General features: G+C 37.1%; 4 protein-coding genes across 7 annotated transcripts; 2 read left to right on the top strand and 2 right to left on the bottom strand.

The window, feature by feature from the left end:
• The first annotated feature begins 251 nt into the window (after nt 1-251).
• On the top strand, nt 252-4,573 carry LOC135168583 (ras-related protein Rab-11A). Its single transcript, XM_064132929.1, has 5 exons — nt 252-836; nt 2,319-2,514; nt 2,605-2,879; nt 2,970-3,126; nt 3,348-4,573. Exons 1-4 carry the CDS (start codon nt 797-799, stop codon nt 3,104-3,106), a joined length of 648 nt encoding a protein of 215 aa, XP_063988999.1. The 5' UTR covers nt 252-796; the 3' UTR covers nt 3,107-3,126; nt 3,348-4,573.
• Nucleotides 4,056-13,715, bottom strand: LOC135168579 (vacuolar protein sorting-associated protein 72 homolog). Its single transcript, XM_064132918.1, has 4 exons — nt 13,069-13,715; nt 9,667-12,983; nt 7,441-8,061; nt 4,056-7,131 (listed from the first exon to the last, which is right to left on the bottom strand). The coding sequence occupies exons 3-4, from the start codon at nt 7,572-7,574 to the stop codon at nt 6,042-6,044; spliced, it is 1,224 nt and encodes a 407-aa protein (XP_063988988.1). The 5' UTR covers nt 7,575-8,061; nt 9,667-12,983; nt 13,069-13,715; the 3' UTR covers nt 4,056-6,041.
• Drn (doctor no) lies at nt 8,672-20,160 on the top strand. 2 transcript variants are annotated; one of them, XM_064132930.1, is made up of 4 exons: nt 8,672-8,813; nt 17,150-17,683; nt 18,537-18,702; nt 18,909-20,160. In XM_064132930.1, the coding sequence occupies exons 2-4, from the start codon at nt 17,402-17,404 to the stop codon at nt 19,055-19,057; spliced, it is 597 nt and encodes a 198-aa protein (XP_063989000.1). In that variant the 5' UTR covers nt 8,672-8,813; nt 17,150-17,401; the 3' UTR covers nt 19,058-20,160. The 2 variants fall into 2 exon arrangements, with proteins under 2 accessions (XP_063989000.1, XP_063989001.1); XM_064132931.1 differs by lacking the exon at nt 8,672-8,813 and adding an exon at nt 13,878-14,552.
• A 2,834-nt stretch (nt 20,161-22,994) lies between these two features.
• LOC135168580 (juxtaposed with another zinc finger protein 1) lies at nt 22,995-25,982 on the bottom strand. Of its 3 annotated transcripts, none has more exons than XM_064132919.1 (5): nt 25,694-25,982; nt 24,954-25,136; nt 24,474-24,585; nt 24,226-24,366; nt 22,995-23,826 (listed from the first exon to the last, which is right to left on the bottom strand). In XM_064132919.1, the coding sequence occupies exons 1-5, from the start codon at nt 25,791-25,793 to the stop codon at nt 23,382-23,384; spliced, it is 981 nt and encodes a 326-aa protein (XP_063988989.1). In that variant the 5' UTR covers nt 25,794-25,982; the 3' UTR covers nt 22,995-23,381. The 3 variants fall into 3 exon arrangements, with proteins under 3 accessions (XP_063988989.1, XP_063988990.1, XP_063988992.1); XM_064132920.1 differs by lacking the exon at nt 25,694-25,982 and adding an exon at nt 25,535-25,654; XM_064132922.1 differs by having other exon boundaries at nt 23,701-23,967.
• Nucleotides 25,983-26,099: the final 117 nt, after the last annotated feature.

Raw genomic sequence — 26,099 nt, 5'->3', positions numbered from 1 at the left:
TAAAATAATGATTGAATACAATTCTGTAAATTAACTATATCATAAATTAATTAGGCAATTTAAAACGAATGCGAGTTAGCCATCGAAAGTCTCTCCGTCCTGACAATTATTTAAACGAACCCCCTAGTTCCGAAAAAAATCGCAGCGCTGTAGTCAGCTAATGGTTGGGACCAAATTTTTGACGTACCAGTGAGCGCATGCGCCCATCATGGCCCCCCAAACGACGCATGTGCAGACGAAGCTAACATATTCCGAGGCTTCTGGGAGAGGGGCGTAGAAAGGAGGCCATATTGTACAGTTAAATTGAAAGAAAAGTAAAAAAAAAACAATTTATTGTATTGCAATCGTGATAGTCGTGTAAAATCATTGTAACCCACGGCATTAACCACCAGTCGTGCTGGTGCACGTTATTTTTGTACCACTCAATATCCATTGCTATCAATCCCGAACTTCCACCAAAAAGAAAATAATTCAGTGAAGGAACAAAGTGTTTGTAGACCTGAAGAAAGAAGACAGAGACAGACCTATCACAAGAAAGAGGAGAAAAAATCTCAGAGCGGACGTTGGTGTTGGAGAAGTTGACAACGAAAGAAGGAGAGAAATAGTCGAGGAAAATAAGGGGAGTGAGAACGACACTGAGTGGCCAAAAAAGTTTTCTTTCTCCTTCACAAGACCACAAGCCACACACCCAGGATTTTAATTGTACATAAGCTGTAAAATCCATTCAGGCAAAATCTGGTCATTATTTTTCTTCATTCGTCATCAGTCGAGAGCTTGTTTTCACCAGTGACAAGAGATGGGCACTCGAGACGACGAGTACGATTATTTATTTAAAGGTAAAGGATGTCTTGTTTTATCCTCCACCCTTTTCCCCTCCCCCTCCGCCCCAAATCATAACCACAATTATCATCGGTATTTTAAGATTTTTTCTTATGAGTAACGTGGCGTTAGTCATCTTTCCTTCCCCATCTGTTAATTCCATCATCAGACCTGTGTTTCGTTTCTCATTCTCTTCTGCCTTTACACGCGCATTAAAAGCCAACGAATCATTGACATTGAAGTCAGCACGTCATGAGAACTGACGTTACGCCACGGCTGATGGGCCCCTCATCGTCGAGACGGCTATGATTTTGCCGTTGTAACCGCTGTTTCTGGCTCTTCATTGTATCAAATTATTTTATCCGCCTCTAAAAGTCTCCCTCCCCACCCCTTGCCAATGGTTCCAATCGTATCAATTCCAATGACGAAGCGTAGTGACGAATTCAACGAGATTTTTTTTCCTATTTGTGGAACTCTTTGCCTCCACTCCTGTAAATTTTACAGCCACCATTCACAAACTTCAGAGACAAATGTGCGATAAAGCTCTGCACTTGTGGTGGGTCTTTATTTTGATTCCTAATTGGATGGAATTATTACCATTTGGTCTGTGATCTTTGACACAGGTGAAACAGACTCGATGAGAACTTATTTGGGTTCTTCTGTGTTTTGTATCTACTTTACATTGTGCAACATGAATAAAATGTCATGAGTGTATGATGATATCATCGTTGTGACACATTGAAGTTTCCTTCCTACATTATGTCTCCCATTTTCGAAATTGAGATTTTTTCACTTACATTTTTTTCGGTTTTGGGTAACTAACCGGAAGTATCGTATTTTCGATGTATCTTGGTGATTAAATCTTTTCGATATTATGTACTGCATAATTTTCTACAACTTCAATGAATAAACAGGCTAGTGCGACACGTGCTGTAAGTTCTGATGTCAAAATACCTTTGAGAAATTTATAATCGTGTTTATTCATGCCCGGAAACTTTCCTTCTGTTATTTTTTCTTTGAAGCAACAAAATTATTTTTTCATACTGATTGTTCAAGACCATAACTCAATGATCTCAAAGAACTGCAGCCACATATGATCGGTTTTCATAAATAAAAAAAAATATTGTGTGTGAGACAAACATGTTTATTTAATTTTGTTGGAGGTAGTGACAAATGAATGATAACAGTTAATTATAAATACGAAATCAATTACCAAAAATAAAGAGAAAATGAGTGAGTGAGTTGACAACACAATATTTTTTACTGGCAGAAATTTTCAAGCAATTTAAAAACTGTCGGTTGATTAATACACGTGTAGGAGGACTTTGATTGTCATCCAGTGAATCTACTGACCTCGTTTAAAGGGACACAGGGCACCCATTAATGTTCGTTGATCGTTCAATTTGAATATCCAATGCATATAATTTGTCGTAGACAATGAAAAGCAAGCTCACTGGAATTCTCGATGACTACTTAATGCTTGATATTTTTGGTTACAGTGGTCCTCATTGGAGACTCCGGTGTAGGTAAGAGTAATCTATTGTCGAGATTCACTCGCAATGAATTCAATTTGGAGTCCAAGTCTACCATTGGGGTGGAATTTGCAACGCGCAGCATACAGGTAGATGGAAAAACAATTAAGGCTCAGATATGGGATACTGCTGGACAAGAGCGTTATCGAGCCATTACCTCTGCGTGAGTAGTGGCTTTATTTAAAAGATAATGTACAATAGATTTCCAAAATATTGAATTTTTCAACTAAAATTAAAAATTAAATTTATTCAGATATTATCGAGGAGCTGTTGGTGCCCTGTTGGTCTACGATATAGCAAAACACTTGACGTATGAGAATGTAGAACGATGGCTGAGAGAATTGCGAGATCATGCCGATCAAAATATTGTAATCATGCTCGTCGGTAACAAATCCGACCTGAGGCATCTTCGTGCAGTGCCAACTGACGAGGCCAAAGCATTCGCCGAAAAGAATGGCCTCTCATTCATTGAGACATCGGCACTTGACTCCACCAACGTTGAGACGGCCTTCCAAAATATACTAACTGGTGAGTCATGCTGGTCATTGATTAATCAATTAAATAATTAGCCTGCTGAGTTCATTAACTGTGAATAATGGAGGTTTATTTTTTTCTCAGAGATTTACAGAATCGTGTCGCAGAAACAGATAAGAGACCCCCCGGAGGGCGATACAATCAGGGCACAAAATGTTGAACCCATCGATGTTAAACCAACAATGAGCTCCGATGGAATGCGCAAGCAATGCTGCCAGTGACTCGCCGCACTGCTTACCACGTGAGTATTAAACATCAATTCTAATTTCATCAATATTCGAACAATTATCAACCATTATGTTTACTATAGCTTGAATTAATATTTTTTTCCTCCCAAATCGAAGTTAAATCACTCGCCTAGAAATTACTCTTGAACAATTTAAAAAATTTTCTTTCTAATCATTATTAAAATGAAAATAATTATTACCATTTTTAATGAACTATCTTATCCCCATTAAACAGAAGCAGTAAAATGGGGGGAGATTACAAGAAAGTGATGGCTGGTGATAGATACTGCAGGTGCGTAACAGTACGAGAACTAAGACTATGTGTGCGGGCCTGTACTCTCGTATACTAGGAGGATTCAGTTTTATTTTTGTTTAATTAAATAATTTTTCTTCGCCTGAATTACAAACATCCGGGGGATGGCTGCGGACTTGTCGGTAAAATGAGGACACGAAACACCCAAAAAAAAAATTTCAATCAAGAAATTGAAATCATTAAATTCATGGACACATTCCCAAAAAAAAAAAAAAAATCATGCAAAACAACTACCGCATAAGTCGGCATTCTCGATTTAAATAATAATAGTAATGCGATCCCAGAAGATCACTTGTTAACACGTACTTTCACCCAGTGTCCATAGATCTATTAATGATTAATAATGTTTTTAATACCCTCGCATTCTCCCCAGAACTCTCAACATTATGTGCATGAGTATGTAAACGGGAAATTAAATCACGTGTACATACTGCATGCATGCAGACTCACACACATAGAACACAGCAAGCGTACACGACATCCAACATGAAGTATAGACGAGGGGGAAAGATTGATAAAAGTAAACACAGAAAATACACAAACACATGAATATATTACGTTATGGTAATTAAATGTTGTATTACCGCTTCTTTGGAATACATATACCATTATTCTTCTCTACGCATAGTGTGACCGTGACTTATATAAGCAAATTTGTAATAATATATTTACGGAATTAAAGAAAAAAAAAACACAATTGGAATAAATAAAAATGAAGGCGGCCGTCAGCAAAAAATTGCATACAATGAACGAGTAATAGTTGTGGAGGAGGATAATACTGAAATATGAAGAAATAATTGAAGTAATAAATGTGTATATTGCAGGAAGTAATAGAAAACAAACGAAGTGGGTTTGAAAAATGGTAAATTTCACTAATTAAATAAACTCTAAATGACGTGAACAAAAAAAAAAACCCGACCGTGTTGCTCATTGTCCGTCGCGCTCTCACGTAGTTTGTTTTTTAAAAAAATTGATAAAAATTGAAAAAAAAAAACATTAAAGATACTTCGTATATGTTATAGGCACCATGCTATCGTGCTTTTGAATCACATTGTTTTTATTACGAGAGGCTTTTCTTGTCAAGAGCTGTGCGAAAGTGTCACGAGTATGGAAAAGATAAAATTAATAATAAATGATGAAAAAATAAAGTATATTAATAGTTCTTTAACAATTTGTCCCTAATGATGAAAATTATTAAGCAAACTAATGACTGCAGGAGATATTATTTTTATTCAAAAATTATTTGCACTTTTATTAACGACTTTTAATTATTGCGACGGCAAATTCATCATTAATTAATATTAAGAAAGTGAAATTGACTGGATTAACACAGGTGAACATTGACAGTATCGATGAAACTTATGAATGAATTATTTCACCTCTGAACACTGCGCGCGAGATTTCAATGAGTCCAGAAGTAGGATAATACTTCAGAAAACCAAAATCATATGGATCGTTATGAGAAAAAAAATCCCGATAAATTCAATACCACATTATGCGTAATCCTCTAACTTGTATCCAATCCATCATTATAATTTTTTTATAGTCTTCGAGAATATTTTTTTTTCTGTAATACGTACCATAGAGTAGTGGAAGGAGACTGTGGCTATAAGCGCCAAGAAAAAGGGATACTGAACATTTATTTTTTTTCCAATTTGATTTCTACAGACAATACACTAAAGAACGAAAAGAACATAAATTAAAGAATTATATAAATCTCACCTTTTACTTCATTAATTCCCTTCTTTCATATCGCCAATTAATGCCTTTTTTTGCATTTCCCCCTGAAGATCCTCAGGATTGGGGTCAAGTATTTGCATTTCTAGGTTTTTGCATGGAATTAGTAACAAATAGGAAAAGACCTCTCATAATATCCTGAGTTTTTTTTAGGAATACAGCGGATTTTTGTAAGTTGTACACTCTACCAGTTGATTTCATGAAGGAAATTAGGTTTCCAATAAAGAATTGAATTGAATATTTATCTCAATAAATGGAGATTTACTGTGTTTTCATTAAAAATTCACAACGTAAATATTCAACATTTTGAGGCGTTATAAAAAATTTGTCTGTATGTCATAACAGATACCTGCAGATAATTCATTAGACCGCATGCCAGAAAACAGAATGTTAAAAGGTTGTCTATGATCTAACGAACAAAAATATTTTTTAATTTTTATTTTTTTTATAAACAATATCACTAAGTATAAGACAATTAAAGAAATATATAAATTTCTCGTGTTTATTTTCAATTTCAATCTTTCATTCTGAAAAAATATGTGCAGATTGTTGACTATGTATTCACATCTTTAAAAAACTTTTTATTTTAGTTGCATCGACTAAAATATGATGATGTTTTATCTAAATTGTTTATTCATTATTTCAGAACCGCAGTGAAAAAATGATCTTCTATGTTGATTCATCTTTCACCAAAACGATCCCAAAACAAAAACAAAAAGTCCAATAATCATTCAAATCTCCTGTCTTCATTTACAGTTTTCCCTCCACACCATAAAAACTTTAAGACTGTTTATTAAGCAACACGACGTAGCACGATACAGTATTCGGATTATGGTTGGAAGCAGCTGATGTTCCCATATCAGGGGGAGTATCCCCGAGCTAAGAAGTGGTGTACGCCGAAGCAGGTTCAAGTCGTACTGTGCTCTTCTGCACTCCTCCTTGTTGATAGTGTCGCCGCCATTCCAGCCACTTTGTCAATTCTGGATTACCAACTGTATCATTAGCATCAGTACGAGCCTCCACCTGCTGATAATACGCCTCTCGGAGCAGCCTGTATGTCTGTACATTTCTGTAAGGTAGATTAGTTATTGGATCAATGTACTTGGCAGGGAGCCTCGTGATTGCACATAGAGACTTGAGAGTGGGTCTAGGTTGGGGTTTCCTCTTGAAAGCCTTCAGGAACATCTTCTCAGTCTCGAAAGTTATAAAAGTCCGCTCATATCGTTCACCAGTCTGTTCAACCCCGACCTCTGGATTCCTAATCTCCTCTATTTTCTGCGATACATTTTCTTTTTTCGATGAATCAGTCTCCTTGTCTCCTTCCTCTGATTTACTAGACTCCTCTGGCGATAATTTTTCGGAGTCATTGAGGATGGAATCTGAGCCATTGGGTTTTCCCTCGTCACCATCAGCTGCTCTCTCCTTCCCTTCTTCCGTCTTCTTGTCATCTGGATTCCTCAAGACCATCACAGGCATTGCCAACGATTGATAACGAATAATGGGCTGCGAATGAGTCTTCCTCACAGCTCTCACATTTTTCTTCTCACTCTCCAACTTCTGGTATTTCTCCAATGATTTCAAATTTATTTTTTCCGTCTCCAGGGCTTCCTCCAGGAGTTCCTCCTGCGTTGGCTTCCAGTCCTCGTGACGCCGAACTTTTACTTTTCTTCTCTGATCCTCGTTCCTTTCTCGAAGTCTTTTTGCAGTTGCTGCTGATTTTGAGGCTGTTGATCTACGTAAGGATTTTCTTTCTCGACTATCGTTCAAAAATCTTTTGTCTCGGGGGGCTCTTGGCTTTTTCTCCTTTGGTGTTGCTTGGCTCTGGGTTGATGGTTTTGGTTCTTTGTACGCTTTTGTCACGAGTCTGCGTTTCTTCTTGGGCTCGTCTTGCTCGTGATCCGAAACCGGCTCGTCATTCTCATCTATACTGAAGTCCGAATCCACCTCATCCTCTGCTTCGTCCTCCATCCTAAATATAAATAATGACGTGATCATTTTTTGGGATATATAGTTCGAGGGAACAAAGGGACTTCGCTCATCTATGATGACATTCTCAACTATGATGATTACTAATTATTGTATTAATGATCATTTAAATAGATATCTCTGATCTTGTGAATGCAGTAAATATTTTAAACTCGATGAATCAAACATTTTTTAAAAGAAAGCGTCGGAGAACAGGTAAGAGATCTCCAAAAAATGAATAAAACAATAATGCCAAGTATAAGGGACAATTGGAACTAAAAATATAAATTATTTAGAAAAAAATTAGACTTACATGTAATCATTGTCCTGCTCCACCTCGTCGAACCCTCCGTACGTTGTTTTATAGAATTCATCTTCCTCTTCTTCATTCAATAATTTTGCCATTTTATTGCCAGCATTGGCACGTCTCTCCCTCTGCGATGCCATTATCACTAATGATTTACCGGAGTAATTCCGATAGATTGTTTCACCAATTATTGACGAGAGTTTCGTGCTAATTTCAGTTCAATACCTATGTCTTTTCTATATAAATATTTTACTCATTAATTATTCCAAACTCGTAGTTTACCCAATGTAAAACTTCAGTTGCTTCAACAATCAATGTCTCCACACAATCGCCGAGACTCCAAAAATTAAAAAAAAAAACCTTGAAGAATTCTTGGAAACTGTTGTAGCTCACCACCTCGTACGAATAAATAATCCTCTTTGTCTTTTGTAAGTTGAACGAACCATTTCCCTCACAAAGCAAATTCCCATAAACAAAAACACAACTTGTTATCGCAGTCTGCTCACCTCTACAACTAGGGATATAACCCCAGAGAAATTACTGCGTCCAACACTTTCGAGTTATTCTCAAATTCACAAGATGGCGACACCCACATGATGAATCCTGCCCCATTCCTATTGGAGGACTCTGAAATTGACAAACCAATCACAAGTCCGGAATAAAATAAAGAGACAGGTGTTCCCTCTCACGAGGCCATGTCACATGGACAATTGGACTTCGGCCCTTCTCGGCAAAACTCGATGCCATATCGTTGTGAGCTGACCAAAGAGCCCACTGGTGGCAATGGAATGGAGCGGGGCAATGGGGTGAGGGGGAGGGGGGGTAGAAATAAGGAATAGGGAATAGCCAGCGAGCTCTAACTTTACACCAGTCATCAGCAGTATTCGTCCCTCCGCCCGTACGTTTTGGTGGTTAAAAAAAAATTTTACATTTTCCCCTGATCCAATAAATATCCAAACGTTGACTGAATGTGATAATTCAACTAACCACAGGGAGGACTTGTTGACACTTCTTTTGTTCACCAGTTATGAATTGAGAGATTGAAGAATCAAATGAATAAGTGAAACCACGGATTCTAGCTGTTCAACAGAATATCCCAGCGTGGAAGAAGAAAAGGGGGAAAAAATCAAGGGAAAGGAAGATTGTAAAGTGCCTCGTTAATAGTGTTAATACCATTGGAAACAGTTTTTTTTACATCAGTAAAACGTGTCGCTGAATATCCGTCATTGTAACTGAGGATTTTACTAATTGTCGGAATATCGATAAAACAAAGCCAAGTTTTTTACAGTGAATTATGTGGAATACTGAAGCGAGATTACGAACAGCCACACGTCTAGTCAGCTGACATATTGCGCCCTGCTACACCACAGCAGCCTTCGGTGAGTGTGTCGCAATAAACGCAAAAGTGAGCTTTCTCAGTTCCTCCCAACAGGGTGTACCTATTTTTACCAAATAAAATCGCTCATGCACCTGGGGGAAGTAGAAGGAGGGGAGTATCCACATCTCGTCCCCACCTCCGTCAAATAGACCAAATGCCAGAGTCACCTGGACGTGCCCAAAGATCTCAATTCACTAATTTCATATTAAATTCATAATATCCGTTTCACATTTATTGTTCTTGCGTCCTCGACACTCTGCGTAATCGTGGCCATGGGTGTGTGATACAATCATACCTACAGATTACGAATGCCACTGCCTTTTTTCACCTTCAACAAAGAAGCCAAGCATTTGTTCAATTTTACCTGGAAAATTGTGGAAATAATGGGGCTAAATCTTTCGTCACTCGTTAATCACCATCTTCCGATCCTCATTTTTTTTTTCCTATTCGAGTGCCATTTCCTCGTGAGATTATTTCTTTCTGATTGTCGAATACGTATAAACGACGCCAGCGCCGATACGATTAGCAGCGCGAGGTGTATGCTCATGCTTGCTTCCCCTCCTCGTGGCTAACATGATCTCATCTCACTCGTTCATTTGATGTATCACTCTCTTTCTCTGTTGGCCCTGCCTCTTAACCCCTCAAGGCCCCTGTGGGAGAGTCTGTGGTGTTCTCCTCACCCTCGCCCCTAGCCAGTCACAACGAAAAACTCGACAATGCCTCTGTCTACTACCAACGCACCTCATGCCAACTCCAATGAAAGAAGAGAAAGAGGAAAAAAATGGTGATGGGGGGAGCTTTTACGAGTCCAATTCTCGAATAAGCATTCCGACCGTTATCAGAATTTTACACACCTATAAATCTCACGTTTTTTTTCGGTGCTGTTGGAAAATAACTCAGGAAATTTCACTTCGAGTCCTCAAGGTCCACGTGACGATGAAAATTTATAGGTTAACAACTATTAAATACAATTTTCGGATGTAGTTAAAATATCAGTGGTAATGTAAAATAGCTCTATCATCTGCAATTATCATGTTACGATGAAAGATTTCAAAAGAAGGTTTCATTTTCTATTTCAAAATATAATTTTTTCTAGTTATTTCTTCAGTGTTTCAGCTGCGTTGGATCAGCCAGCCGAGATATGATAAGACTGGGGTCAAAAGCTTAGGGGCATTTGATTCACAACTGCGTCTCGAAACACTTGTACTTTTCACTTTTACGTTCGCGTGGGTTTTAACTTCCTCTTGACTAGGTCTCAAGTTTTTTTTTCTATCACATCTTTATTGCTTCACTCACTCTCCCACTGCTACGCATCCTTGACTTCTCAATCCCCTGTCGTGAATGACGAATTTTAGTCTACTGTCATTGTCTATTATTATTATTTCAATTCGCGAGCTTGGTCTCGTTATTTTTCAGTGGGGAGAGCGCTTCGATTAGAGGAAATTTTGATTTTTGCTGCGTTGCGTCAGATAACGCAAGAAATGGGGGAATCAGCTGACTCTGATGTTTCGCGGGGAATTCGAGTGATTGGGCATGTTTGGCCACTTTGTCTCTTGTTTTTTCTTTATTATTGGATATATAGGCTTTACATTTTGAAATTTCTTGGAATTTCAATGGCAATAACGTTTAAATTATCAATACTCTGAGCTTTTCTTATAACATTTCTCATTCATATTGAAAATTTGTTGAAATTTAATTTTTCATGTCAATTAGTAATTCATCTTCCGACCAAAACTTGAATTTTTTAATCGATTATAAATTTTTTTAAGTAGAATAAGATAGAGAATGAACAAATCATTTGAATAGAACACGATAACTTCCACACCTGTATGAACGTTTCAATAACGCACGGCAAAATCACAAAAGATCGAATTATTAAAATAATAAATTATTGAATAGAACCTTTAAATTTTGAACAACTGTGTCGAATTATTTTTTATTCAATCTGTGTCAATTAATCCCGAAAAAACAATTAACAGTAATGAAAATTGTTGAAAGGTGAGATAATCAGTTTAATCTTCTTATTTAAAGACAAAGAACAAATATCGCTGAATTTTTGGTAACTTTCTTATTTATTAAAGACTCAGACCTTTTTCACTGGAACTCCCAAGACTCGCCCGTTAGTGATACCTTTGTTGGTTAATGACAGTACCGGAATTGAGACCCAATGTCTCCGATAAGTAATCGGGAAGTTACAGTGTGCGTCATCGTACCTCTGCGTTTCTTGATCTGAGTCAATTCCACGGAGAATACGTTGATTCTTGAAATGAGTGACGTCACATTGACCGGAGTGACGCGTCATTCTCATGGATGAATAATTGAAATCGAAAATTCCGTCGACCCTCTGGGCCGATCGGGGGGATATTCTTCGCAGCAAAGGGGTCAGATGTGTGTGCAACTTCGCAGTCTTAAATGATCCGTAAAAATTTGTAAACAATTCACGTAATTTCCCGTGATTGTAGGTAATTTTTGTTCGATGATTGTTATCGTAATGGAGAATCGTCCATGGACCATCTCTGATAATTCTCATGGCGTTATTCTGACGGTAGGAAGAGACCGATTTATTTTTTCTCTAATATCTGACGCCTCCCCCACTGTCTATTCTTGGCCAAAGTTTCTGGCCGAGACGTGGCCCAGGAAAAATGTTTATTGTCCTCGGCAAGGACGCAAGACATTTGTTTGATTGAGGAAAAGTGAAAAGACACGTGTCATTTAGGGTTTAATTATTTTTGGCCTACTTACGAGGAAAAGAGTGTGCGTAAACCATGTGTTGCGTCTTTTCATCTGTCGCAAGACGTATGGTCTTAGATTCCCTAATGGCGTCCTTGTTGTTTTAATTATCTTTCTCTGTATTAAGGGAGTATTTTTAGCGAGGCTTGACTCATTCAAAAGCTCTTGAGAAATTAATTATTTCGCACTTGGTCTTTTTATCGTTTGATTCAGTTATTCATCGCTATGAAATGAAAGAAATTAGATGTGTTATTGTTACTTCATTTGCATTCAAACAATTCAATACTTGGATTGTCATTATCTATAACATTTCTTTATCATTTTATTCATGATTTCTCTACGCTGTCTGTTTGCGAAAAAACACTAGTCCCACGATTTGTGCAACTGTTCTGTTCCATTTATCAAGTAATGCATATTTTTTTGTTGTGTAATTCTTTAAAAATAAATTGATTCCTTCCAATAATAGAAACATTATACCATACACGCATGTATATATAGTTATTGTTTTTTATTCTGTATGAGGATTATCTTCGCGCACTTCTGCAAAACAATGGCACTTGATATCGCCTGACAGTCTGTCGAAACTCTCCAAAAATTCAATCTGCCATCCAAATGAATGCCAGCGAGTTGGGGGATTTCTCCTGAAGTCCTAAATTAACCAACTGAAGTAAACAATGTCCTTGATACCATCCAACGAAGCCGGGTCATTATTCGGGCTAGTTGTGTCCTTGGCTCTGCTCTCGACTACATTAAATACCCCTCTCTGCCCCAGTCTGACAAAAGCTTAGAGGCCTATCGTCCTTCGTCCAACCTTTGCTACACCAACTAACGCATTTAAAAACCCACTATGAACGAATATAGCGCTGAGCTCCATTCGTGCATCAACTTGCGTCAAAGAGATTTTCTCAATCTTTATTTCAAACCCCCCACACGCGCCCGAATAATCTCTTTGTGTCTGTTGTACATTGAACATAGGTATTGAGTCGTGACACTCTCACGTGGAACAGGATTGTCAAATTTATTCCGTTGGAATACAGCAATTGTGGGGTTATGAGAACCTTGAGCAATAGCCAACTCCCATGAATTATCTTATTTCCGCATATTGATTCACTGATATTCATTCATCATTCACTCGACACTTCCATTCGGAAGGAAAAATCACTGGCTATTGGCATAATCTATTTTTACGATGCCCTCTCAACACAAATAGTGCCATTGTGGCAAGTGAAAAGACAAAAAACCCGTTGTGATTGCCAAAATATCTCGGCATTTCCCAGATTATACAGGTTTTCTGGTCATTGTTCGACGCGGCAGATGTTTGACGTTTGAACCTCATGCGACAGGTCAAATTCACCAGAAGGCTCGCTCCCCGTTGGGGGGGAGGGGCGTGGAACAGGTGTATTAATGCGGTACCCTTGCTCCATAGGGCCGGCCTAATTATCTGAAATGCAAAATCCTCTCCGCCATCAGAGCTGAGATATTATTCTTACGACACACTAAATTGCTAATTCCACTGTTATCCTTACCAGCGAGACACAGGCCATCCAATAAACCGTCAATGTATTCAATCGTCAACCCCTCATGATCGATAAAACGAAATCAAATGATTTTCTTGCTGATTGAAAGGTGTTGGCACAGATATTACCATTTTCTCCTGTTTCCTAGTAACAAAATTAGATTCACACTCATTCCCACAGATCGATTTCAGTGTCAATTAATCGACAATAATCGTTCATTTCCAGTGGTTGGAAGCGATGACTGATCGCCCTGGCTTTGATACTAAAAAATCCACATTAATCCACCGAAGCCCCTAATCATCGCTGAAACTCCTTGAGACATGTGACAGTGCACAATGCGCATCGCGCATGATGATCAAGTGATATTTGAATACTCACTGGCGCCATCTCGCTCGTACCGTTCTGCATTCTCTCTCCATAAATTAATTTACCTCTCACCCCCTTCCACCTGACATTTCTCTGCGCTATCACTCTGCGCAGATCCACCCCGCTTCATCTCCGGTGTGATCGAACATTTCGAGGTGAAAAATTCGACAAGTCGTTTAATTCAACAACTACCCTCTGTTGACAACTGGAACCCTGCAAATCATCTATTTTTTTTTTTTCCATCATTTAAATGACCCAAGGGGTTCATGACCCCGAAAAATCTAACGGGTCTTTCTAAACTCGTCGATTGTGAACCAGCCCTGAATGGTGTCGCTGCACTTGGGTACCCGCCCACTTTTCTTTCTCTCTCTCTCTTTCCCCTCCCCGCTGCCCCCCCCCCCACTATGTTGGTGCTGGCGCACGGGTAATTTTCGTATCGCCATCATGAAAACATTCGTCCGTCGTCGTCGTTATCGTTACTCTCCTCCGTTCTTGCCTTTTCGCCTCAAATAATCGCCACGGGTCGCCGTACCCCATCATCAAACTCAAAATATCGAACGTCGCGACGACGACGGCGGCGAGTCCCCAAGTCACCAATAGTCACAGCCACAGTTCCGACCATTATTTGACATTAAAAGTGTGACCAAACCCGAATGGAAGAGACTTCTCTTTTTTTTTTTTTCGGAGTAACAAAATCGACTCGAGTTAGTTCAAACGTTTTCAATTGAAATTGTGTATGTGTGACTTTGACAGAGTGAAGTGAGTCGCTCTCACGCCTGATATTAATGTGTGTGTATATATCGTGGAGACGAGAGGATACGAATTGCGGAGAAATACTCAGAGCTGCTCAGAAAATACGGACGTGAATAACTAAACTATAGGGAATAAATAGTAAAGAAAAAAAAAATACAGCTGTATTGTGACGTCGCTGTGTCCCATTAACAACTCTCTGGTGTTGCGTGTGAGTGTATGTGTGTGTGTGGCTTTGTGTGGGTGTGATTAGTGAGTGTTTCAATGTGTGCTGGCGTGTTCCCTCTGCGATACGGACACGGGAGCCCACTTAAATGCCTGAGAGACACTCTTACTCCATGTTGTGCATCGGTTGCAACACGATTGCGTGCTGGAAAGTGAGTGATATTGCTCAGTGAAGCAGATTTCTTTTTATTCATCTCGACGTTTAATATGCCTGCGTCTATCTGTCAATTCCTCCTCTCTCTATATCTCCTTTCCCCTATCTGTTATTTTTTTTTCCTTTCCCGCCCCCCAGTGGCCACCCTTGTCACCCTTTAGTCAGCCCCCCTTCTCTCTGCGCCATCCCCACTACTTGAAAAGCCACCCCTTCCTGTCGTGGGCATTGTCTCTTGCCGAGGGAGGTCAGAAATTTATGTAGATAAGCCCCCGTAGGCTTTCCCTCATTTGGTTGTGCCCGAAGTTCTGGTGAAGGGTATGTTTCATGAACTCGATGGCTCTGATGAGGTTTGGAGATTTTTGAAGATCGGATGCATCTCACCTGTCAACATGTTGACTGATTTCGTCTCTGATTCCTGGAGATTTTGATAATCTAGTGGATTTTTCAGCTAGGGAGTTTCGGTAATTACGTGAAGTGCTGGTGCCCCAGCAGGTACGGTAGGACTTGCACTAATTGAAAAAAATTACTAAATGAATTGATATTAATTTATTGAAAAAAACTGTGTGTCAATATGGGTTGTGTGTCATTTAGGTAAGAGTTCGAAACTTCCTCATTCACTCACAACCAGGTGAAAAAAGTAAATATGTAGGAGTGCCCAAAATAATCCGATGATTTTCACAATTTTAATGTAAAAAAATAGTCCATAATATGTAGAAATATCCTCTCAAAAATTGTGATAGGTTAGCCTGTGCTGAAATATCACTGTCATAAATGGGGACACAAAGAACATAGTGATGTGCCAGTGAGTGCCACTTTGGCGGCCACAGTATACACTTTATCATTTGATTAAAATTATTTCTAGTTATCCGATAATGATTATTTTTACTCTCAGGGGCAGAGTATGGAGTACACTTTGAGATTAGCCAGTTTGCTTTAACTTTTGCTTTAAATTCTCACGGAAATTCAATAAATTAGTATTAATATTATCATTTATACGGATACACGCACGTTCTAAATGATGGTATATATTGTTAACTAATTACGTGATGTGTTGAATAGATCTCTAACTCCAAAAGGATAGTCTTCTGGCTGGGGAGCCCAATGGGACAGTTACCGGGTCACTGACGGACATTGCTTTACAATCTTTATTAGAACAGTATAACGATTGAGGAAATTCAATTGCTGAATTTTTAATTACCCTGAAGCTTATTAACATGGGTGGTGTAATTTCATGGGGACGGTATTATTGTTATTGTGAGGTCCTGGGGAGCTTTGAAAGAATGGTTGGCTTAATAGGGTCTCAAAATTAGACAAGAGTAATCGACGGTACCTTGATAATGGTTTATTGAGCTCATTGACAAATGAGACAGGTAGACACTTATAAAGGTAAATTTGAGATCGGCTGAGTAGTTAATCCCTTGCATGCTCTCTTTACCTGGCTCTTGAATGATTCTCTTGGGGAAGTACTTGCCCCCCCCCCCCCGTACTCTAATCTAACGATTATAGAAAATTTCTTGAAAATCTCCCAACGGGCGGGGATCTAGGTCCGCCTTGTCGAGCCTCAATTCATGTTCTAAGATTTATTTCACAATTTCTTGAGCCAGTTGTAGTTCAACACTTCGGGAAACAACAACAGAAATTGTCCCCGGGAGGATCTATAGTTCGACACAGAGAGAACTCTACGGAGTTTGTTAGATTTCGGTCATTAATTGGTGAATTGTAGTTCAAGTTGGTGATGTGATCGAGTGTTCAAACGTTTACACAGTTTTTAATGAGTCCAAAAGTCATTAGAGTAGGTGAAAATATTCGATAGGTTAATAATTTTTAATGAATACGTTATAGGCTCTTGGTTAATGTTTTATTGAATATTTATCAGATAAAACTTGACCTGGTTTACAAATTCATCTATAGAAAGATTTAACTGTTCATGAGTGAAGATCCCTTGTGTGAAATTTAACAAATTCTATAATATTCCCAAGTTCTGCTTTCCAAACGCAAAATCAAAAGATTGGAGGACAACTATTTTTCCCTGTTGTGAGAAGCTGATCTCTTCCTCTTTCACTCTGAAGTACGTATGCGGATCGTAAATTAATAGTTGAGAGTTAACGACTCAGTTGACATCATGGAATTGATTCATCATGTTGACTGAATGAATTGAACATCTTCAGCTTATGTTCGGGTAGATTTTTACCCACTGTTATTTGAGCTTGATCATTATATTCCTCAATTTTCCTCGTCAGAACATTCGTTCGAACTTCCCCTGTCCCCAATGGCCGAAGATTTACAATAGGGGCCTCAGGAAGTCATTTTACAGTGAATTTATTATTGACACTAGATTGGAATTTCGTTTGTAATATTGAATTGTCCGAAATTGCTTCCAACATTGGAGCAGATCTTCAACAAAATAATAACTCATAACACAGTCATAACAACAATAGTGACCGTCATAAAAACTGTAATAATTCTTTACTTTTTTCTCTAAATTTTCACACGAAATTTATTTGACAAATTTAACCCAAGTGGTTTGAGTTGTTGGATAAAAATGATTCTGATGAATTAAAGTGCCAGTGTAATTAATATATTTAATATTTCCAGATAAACCCGTGGTGACAGCCAGTCGTGGAGGTAGGATTGGCAGAAGGGCCGGGACAAGCCTTAACAAACTACTGTGAATCGAGGTGACTGCGACTTCCCACTGTTTTTTTTTTTCATGTGAGGCAGTGCTGTACCTAAAATATTCCGCATAAAATAATCGAAAATATCAAGTTAAATATTTCCAAAACGGAGAAACAAAACAAAAAGACTCAATTTTTAAGTAAATATTGAGAGTTACAAGAAACAATAATTATGGAGCGTGAGTCAAACCCTATGCAAGCCCTGTGCCGTAGTGGCTGTGGATTCTATGGCTCACCGGCCACCGATGGCCTCTGCTCTCTTTGCTACAAGGAAAATCTCAAAAAGAAACAACAACCCCCAGTGTCGGCTGCCACCGTTTCAGCCTCACAGACCGTCTCTGGTAACGCTGGTACGTTGCACAGCGGTTTCAGTAGTCCAGCATCAACGGGTACAGCCCAGCCTACCATTCCCACCATACCACAACCAACGACAGATCTGGTAGGCCCCAAAGAGGTGAGTTTTATTTTTTTTTAAGGGTGGGACAAGGAAATTCCATAACTGGCCTCTAAAAATTGTCATTCCTTTGTCAATTTTTTATTTCTAATGTCAACGATAATTTTCTTATCAGACGAAAAATTTGATAGAGAAAATTGAAGTTTCATGAACAATTTTCATGGTAATTTGGCTGGAAGAAAAATTAAATTTGAATTGAAGGGGAAAACATTATAACACTTTAACTTTCACCGATAAGAGAATGAAATTTTACATCCTTCGATGATAAAAAGATTAGGATTCTGTCACACAATTTGAATGTCTCAAATTATTCACAACGAAATTTTGGTAATTAATCGAGAAAACTAGTCCATACACAAATTCAGAACATTAAGAGAGCTGATTAATTGTTCAATATTCCTTTAATGAGTAGCACAACATAAATTTCTAATTCCATGTGAAAGTTGGAGGAATTTCATTCCAGTGTGTTGAAAACAGCGTTTTTATTCGATAATATTTTTCCATGGCTCGATGATTCAAAAATATTGTTGCTATGGTTATTCCTCTAAACAATAAAATTGTCAATGTTTCGGGGTTAAACAGATAAATTTACCAGTATTGTTATGGGCTCCAGCCTTGGCCCACCATTTCCCAATGACTCATCGAGGAAATTAGTAAATGTTGCAATTAACAGTTGTTTCTATTTTTGGTGATATAAATTAACGAAGCTAACTTCCAGAAAGGATCAATGTTGTCATTTTGACATCAATGGATCAGAACCTTTGTGTGAATTTAATGTTGACCGTTCTTCTGGATTTTTATCTTCGTCGATTACTTGTTGATCATTTATTAATGGAATTGTATTAATTATCAGGTAAATAGGGACGATCAGGATAGTGAAGTTGGAGTAAGTGGGGCAGCCGAGGGTTCGGTCAGTAGTGGTGACACCGATGATTGCTTTGACGGCAAAGAGACTGACAAAGATCCAAAAAAGAAGAAAAATCGTTGTGCACTTTGTCGCAAGAAAGTAGGCTTAACTGGTGAGTGATTTTGTGCGTCATAATAATAAATTATAATTCTTGGCAAAACGTACTTTAACCGGTATTGCATATTGATGTTTTTTTATCTTTCTCGGGCAATATGTCGGGCTTATATTTTTTTGAAGAGTTTGTTTTAAAAAATAGCAAATATAGCCAAATAAATTGTATGTATGTATATTTAATTATGATAATTTTTCTGGTTACAGGATTTGAGTGCCGTTGTGGTGGGCTCTTCTGCTCCGTGCATCGATACAGTGACAAGCACGACTGCAAGTTTGATTACAGAGAAATGGGCGCCGAAGAGATACGGCGCAATAATCCAGTTGTTGTTGGTGAAAAAGTGCAAAAAATTTGAACTATTTTAGTGTGTAGTCGTTGGGAAAAATGGTTATATAACTATATAAACAAAAAAAAATTACGAAAAAAATGGCAAAAAAAAATTCAAAAACATATTAAAAAAATGGAAAAAACATCGGAGATGAAAGAAAACAAGTAACAATAACGAGATAAATTGTCTGGCAGCTGATTGCACATCGAGGAATGGAGAATGCGAGAGAATCTAGTAAAAATATGTGAATAATTGATAATATGGGTGAATGCCTGCGTGTATTTGTGGATGAATGGGACAAAAATGTCACAGACAAAATGGGTAATGGAAAAACGTGAAATTTTTTTTTTTTTTGACACCAGCGAGAGTAATAAAAATTGAAATTCAAACAGATAAATAACGAGAGGAAAAAAATTATAAGAAATTCAATGTGTGCGAGTGTGATGATCAAACACGAGTGTCAGTGCCATGTCAGATTGTCATCCTAGTGAGAGTTTCAACAGCCAAGATGAGAGAAAAACAAAATATGAAAAAAATAATAATATCTGGTTACTAACTGCTGTCAACATACTACTATTACCTACTATTATCACTATGATTATTACGGTTTATTATTCTTATTATATTACGTTTATTAATTTACTTAAATCTGCAAAATTCGCTGGATAAAAACCGATTTAAAAAATCTATGAGATATTAATGGCAAGAAAAATTATGAATAAATTTATATTTAAGTAGACGCGAAATTCCTGGTGCAGTCAGTCAGTCGGAGATTAATCTTGTTTGGAATAAGTGAATTGATTGAGGGCGGGGGGAGCAAGCGGTTGGCTAAAAATGTGACAATTAATTTTTCATTCAGCCAAGAGAGCAAGAGGAGGGAGGGTTTGATGCCTCCAACAACGGGCGAAAGAAAATTATGTTTTTTTTCTTAAATATTATTATTTTTCTTTTTATCAATAATTATCTTTTTTTCTTTTTTGTTTCTATATATATTGAGAAAAGGGAGTGTTGTTTAGGCGATGACTGACGTTGATGGGTGATCACAACTTCTAGGTTTAATGAGTAGTCTAATAATTATTAAGTATATTAGCCGATTGATTCATAAAAATAATGCAATGAAGTATAAAGTAGTACTGTGTGTTTATTGTCCAATCTTCACGTTGAATATAACGAGCATTATTACTCATTAAAGAAATGAAAGCGTAAAAAAAATTTAACACTGTTTGAGACATCGGGTTGGGAATTTCGTGGATTTTCATTTTTTTTTCTTCAGTGATTAACGAAGAGAAAGGGGATGAAGATTGATGATTCTGAGGACCCTTCGCTTGCCAAAAAAAAAATGGAGAAGCATTACGAAGAGCTCTGTCCTCGTGGTACTACTCGACTGGTAATTAATAAAATCAGCCGGCAATATATATATATATATTTTTTGTTTCACCTCGAGGATATCCAGCTCTCGTGATTAATTAAATGATGTCTATGTTTTTCAAATAGTGTCAAAGTAAATTAACAAATTCGTTTCATTTGTTTCCTAGCTTTGGTTACATAGCAATGACAGATGGAGAAAAAGTGTAATTGCGATTTAATCGCCATGGGAATACCCAGAGATCCGCCCACGATCAGCACTCTAGAAGTGGTATGAAAATTTATAAATACAGAGCTGCATATATTTGGGTTAACGTCATCACCATCCTCGAAACTGGAAATTTAATAAAGAAATGAGATAAACAGGAGATAACCATGGACTCGTTTCAGTTTATTGTTATAAATTTAATATTAGTATTGAAGAAATGAGTGAGACATACGTAGTGAAATATTCCATCATATTGATGAACCCTTTGGTGTTTCACTCATGGACAGGATCAATACGAAGAGATGTGTGAAAAACTGGCAATGCTCAGAGGGACGAGCTTCCTGTTTTTCTACGACAAATTATTCAAAAGGTCGTTGAAAACTTTTTTCACAATTTCTTCTTAGAAGTTCGATCTTAAAATATGTAATTTTGAAGGAATGGAAATCAAAATATGGCAAAATGAATCTTCTTCAAACGTCAAAATCTCGAGATTGTTCGACATCTGTTCAGTAAAAATATACGTTTTTTACATTTTTCTGAAACATTATCAATCGCATTGATGTAAAAAAATTATAAACGTTCTTGGGCTTTATCATTACTTAATGATTTAATGACTTTGTGATTTTTTTAAGTTTACAAAAAAAACGTAGGACAATTTTTGCGCCACTTTGAAACTTCATGAGTCATTAAATAATGACAAAACGCAAAAATGTTATATTTTTTCTCGTCAATGCCATCGTAAATTTGTCAGAAAAATGATAAAAATGTGAATTTTGTTAGAAAGGATGTAGAATATCCTTGCACGAGTAGAAATGGAAATAATTTTCTTTTATAATACCAAATGCACTCGAATCACCTCAAAGTTTCAAGAAGACCCATTTCGCTCAACCTCCCCTGACAGCGTGGTCGTGGACGGAGATTCTTGCGTCCCTCGAAATAGCTGGAATAAAAGGAACGCAATAATAATGAATCGTTGTTGCTTTACATGTTTATTCGCTTTAGGTAATATTAGTAATGGTGACAGAACGCCACTGCATCAAATTATTGCTGCCAATCACTTTGTATGAATACTTTGCAAGACACATATAAAAATTATGCGAAAGATAATTATGGACTGGTGGAACGATCGGTTGATCCAATATACTTGGTTCGAGTATATTATTTGTCTGGACAAATTGAACAATTTCATCGCAAAATAATAACTCTCTTTAATCAGTATATCACATGATTTTACTCGAATGAACAATGGAATAATGTGCATCAATGTCTTCCTGTACTCACTGAATAATTCTCCCCCTCACGGTTCTTTGATTGTTAAATATTTATTATCGTTTCCTCCCAATTTTTGAATTATTTGGAATTATTCTTCAACTCGGCACATTACTTACCCAGTCTGGACAATTTCATTGTTTTTCACATCTAGCATTGTGGTTCTAATTTTCACTTGATATTTTTCACGAATCAATAATCAATTATTACTGACAATTATGTGGGGAAAAAGTGTCAAGTATGAAAATGAATAAATAAGAAATGAGGAACAAACGTGCAGAAGAATAACGCACATGAGTTTAAATTGGCACGATGACGAGATAAAATATTGACGGTTGCCTTCAGGCCTGCATCCTATTTTAGGCATAGCATATTTTTCTAATATATACCGCAATATTGGACTTGCATGGCAAGATCGCTGAAAACGAGACTAAAAATAACTGAAAAAAAATCGTAAAATGATGTGAAAAAACAAAATAATGCAAGTGCAACTAAAACAAAGTTATGAGTAAAATCATTGACGAGGAGAGAATGAATGCGTGTGAATGAATAAGGAAAGAGGGACAATGGTAAAAATATATAGAGGAAAAAAAACGATGAACACTAGTAACAATATTTATGAGGAATAAACAATGGACTAAAAAAAAACTTTGAATTTATCAGTCTTGCTTGTGCTCGACTGAGAGGACTACAAAATAAGGACGTAACGATGCTTGTAATTATTTGAGAAAAAAAATGATATTAGTACGTTTAAGCGATTAAATGAAAATCATTTAAAAAAGAGTTGACGAAATTTCATATAATTCCGATTGCAATATCCTTCGGGAAGGGAACGATTGAAGTGATGAGAAAAAGCTAAAAGCCTTAGTATCTAGGATTTTTTTCGTATTAGGTAAATCAATTTTTTAGACTAGCATATTTACATTTAAAATCCCTAGAGCCCTTTTCACTCTACACACATTCTTCGTCTTCACAAAGCTCTTAGCGTTTAACAAAAACATTCACAATTATAGCTGACTATATTTATGTGTACTTAAAGGAGGAAAAAAGGAGAGAGAAAAATCGATTCACGAAAAAAAATCATTATCGATGGAGAAAATAAGAGAAAAAAAAACAGTCAAACACAATTGCATTCTGCATTTTTATTCGTTTCGTAACAAAATTGCTACAATAACCGATTTTATTTCTTTTATCAATGTAATAACAAATTATTAACTATTCATTAATTTGCCAATGTCACTGGGGAGTATTTGATTTCATTATCTAAACTTTCACTTCAGCAGTGAGAAATTAAACTCTCATCCAAGCCAATAAAATAGTTTTTAAGTGCACTTTTTCGCTGGCAAGACAGGAGGATTATCATTCAAGACTGATAAATCAGAAATAATGTGGGTGAAGAATTGTATTGCCTAATCAACGAAAGAGACACACTTGATAGCATTACTGAAGAAATTTTCATTCTTTAAACTTGAAACATGATATTGTTACTCGATATCGTTCATTTCTTGACTAGTACTCATTTTTGATATTTCGGCGTGAGTTATTAGCGGACGGCGCAGCCGTCAGATATTTCTGAAGTGTTTTAGCACTCGTGTGAATCGGCAAATGTTGATCAATCTTCGTGGGACTTTGAATAGGCAATGGTGGAGTTGATGCTGGTGTGAGAATACCAAGATCACTGTCACACTCGATCTCTGTCTCAGACAGCATTGAACGGTCAGATTTTATGTAGCCATGATCCTCAATTGCAGCTATTTTGGCTTTTGGAATTTTAATGACAACGGTATCTGTACCACTCTCATTATCATTACCGATCTTTGATCCTTTTGTCGGTGTAATCGAGGACTTCAATTGCAATGCGCCACTGCCGTTGTGCTGGATTGACGCATGATTCTTCAGGCCGTATGGAGTTTTGTAACTTTTTCCACATGAACATTTGAAGGCTTTACGAATCCTATTGAACATTTCTCTCATATAAAATATTTAACAGGTAATCAATTTCAGTGAGTGAATATGTTGGCCGTTCACTTGGACGAAGAGATAAAATGCCTTTAGGAAAGTATCGTCGATCAACTCATTATCATTATTCGTCAAACTGTCAAATAAATACATGTGTGAAAAATTATGGAGAAATTTTCTGTCGTTGGGAAATTTTTATCGAATTTTTCTATGGAGCGTTTGAAATTGTCTCGTTTAAAAATAAAAATTTACATCATAATTCATCTACAGACATCATTCAAACAGAAATTTTTTCCACAACTTTTTTATACGTGTATATAATTGAAGTGGTGAATTCAGGATACCAATGAGTTAGTTTCCAGTATGAGAAGAGGTGCAAAAACTATTTACATACTTGCCATCATTTTTGTGTCCATTTTTGGAGTGATATTTAATTCCATTGATATTTTTATATCTCTTTTTACATCCAGGTACTGGACAAGCGAACGGCTTGTCGGCATTATTATTCTGAGGTGTCACACTCTGACTGATTACCCTGGGAATTAATAAGCGTATAGTGATTTTGTCCAGCTTATCACCATGTTTTTCTCTCTCCCTAATGGGATGAGCTTTTTTCTTTTTCCTCAAATGCCCCTCATGTACCTGCTGCCATAGCGTAGTATGTAGTCAGATGAAAATTCCTCTGAAGTTGTCCATGAGTCGTTACTGTCCTCTGGCTCACTAACAAGATCCTCGCCCTCCTCGGCTTCACTTCCTGGGAAAATACAAGTGTCTAGCTTATTTTCAGGATAAAGGTAAATAATTAAGTCAATTAAATTACACTGACGATTAATTTGTGTAACTAAATTTAGAGATATAATATTACGGTCACAGAGAGAATGGGGAAAGAGGAGAGGAATGAAATAAAGATAAAGGAAGAGAGCGAACAGTTAAAAAAACTATTTGACAAAGTAACGGAGTTCTGGATTTGACTATTTACCAAAACAGTTCAGCAAATAAATGATAATTGCCAACATTAAAATCATTGAGATCCAAAGGTCCTCTGTGCCTCTCTAATTTCCTTAGGTATCCTCAAATATTTACTATTTAAAACCCTCATATGAACAGTGAAAAATTTTCAACCTGTGGGAGTAACATTTTTGTTGCGATTCGTGTTGGTGACTGTGGTTTGACTAGATCGTCCTTGATTGATTGGCTTCAGGAGTTCCTGTCTTGTGGCATCCGTCAAGAAACGAAGGGCATAACTGAGAGGTATACAGGCAGGCTGCTGCTGCTCCGATTGCTCAACGACAAGTGGATCGTAATCTGTTGGGGATGAAAATTTTAATATAATAGAAGATTTTCATTGCTCTCGAAAAACTCTTTGAAATAGATAGTTGGGAATGTAGTTGTTATTATTTCCATAACAGTTATTTATGCTCAATATTCCCAAAAATTCATTCATTTCTTGAAAAAATATAGAAATCTTGACTTGAGCATCACCTTAGCACCCACTTACTCTACCCAAGCAATTTTCTAATTTTCAAAATTAAAGGGACCAAATTCAAACTTAAAAAAATACACAATACCCCGCCGTCCTTCTGCACCTATCAAGCAGTGCTATTCTCAAAACAAAACGGAAGTTACAATGGCAATACTGTTGTGGAAATAAATATCCAAGAAATAATTTTCCTCCAGTAGAAACCCCCAAGTTTATCACTTGCCAAGAATAAAAAAATTTCTCAAGCCCATGGAGCCTTGGGCCCAGATAACCTCCCGAAATTTCCAACAGGAAATCAAGTCACCCTAACCTCAACTCCCAACTCAATGGACCCTCAAATCCCAAAAAAACACCTCCCAACACATTAAAATCCACCCATTACCGATATGTGTCTCTTCAATGTGTTGAATTAAATGTCCCAAACTCTTGAACGTCAATCCACAACTGTTAAATTTACAGACGTTGAGCATAAATACGGCCATATCAGTTCTCTCACTGAACGATATAACCAGTGTCAAGTTGCAATCTCCTATGTTAATAAAAAAATTAAAATTGTCTTTGAAATTTATGGACAATTATTTAACAAATTAACAAAAAATAATTTCTGATTGATCTCCACTCATTTGTTAATAAACAGAATAAAATCGTCTATCGATTGTTATTCAGACTCTCAATTGATCACAAATGATGGAACGAAAAATACCCTCGGCTAAATTCGGTTGGTCGATAAAGGGATACGGTGCGCAGTAAGTGGTGATTCGTGGATTGAACGAAAAGCATCGAGTTCC

This window comes from Diachasmimorpha longicaudata, chromosome 13 (genome assembly GCF_034640455.1).
Source record: "Diachasmimorpha longicaudata isolate KC_UGA_2023 chromosome 13, iyDiaLong2, whole genome shotgun sequence".
Taxonomy (NCBI): domain Eukaryota; kingdom Metazoa; phylum Arthropoda; class Insecta; order Hymenoptera; family Braconidae; genus Diachasmimorpha; species Diachasmimorpha longicaudata.
This window is presented reverse-complemented; position numbering and strand designations above follow the sequence as displayed.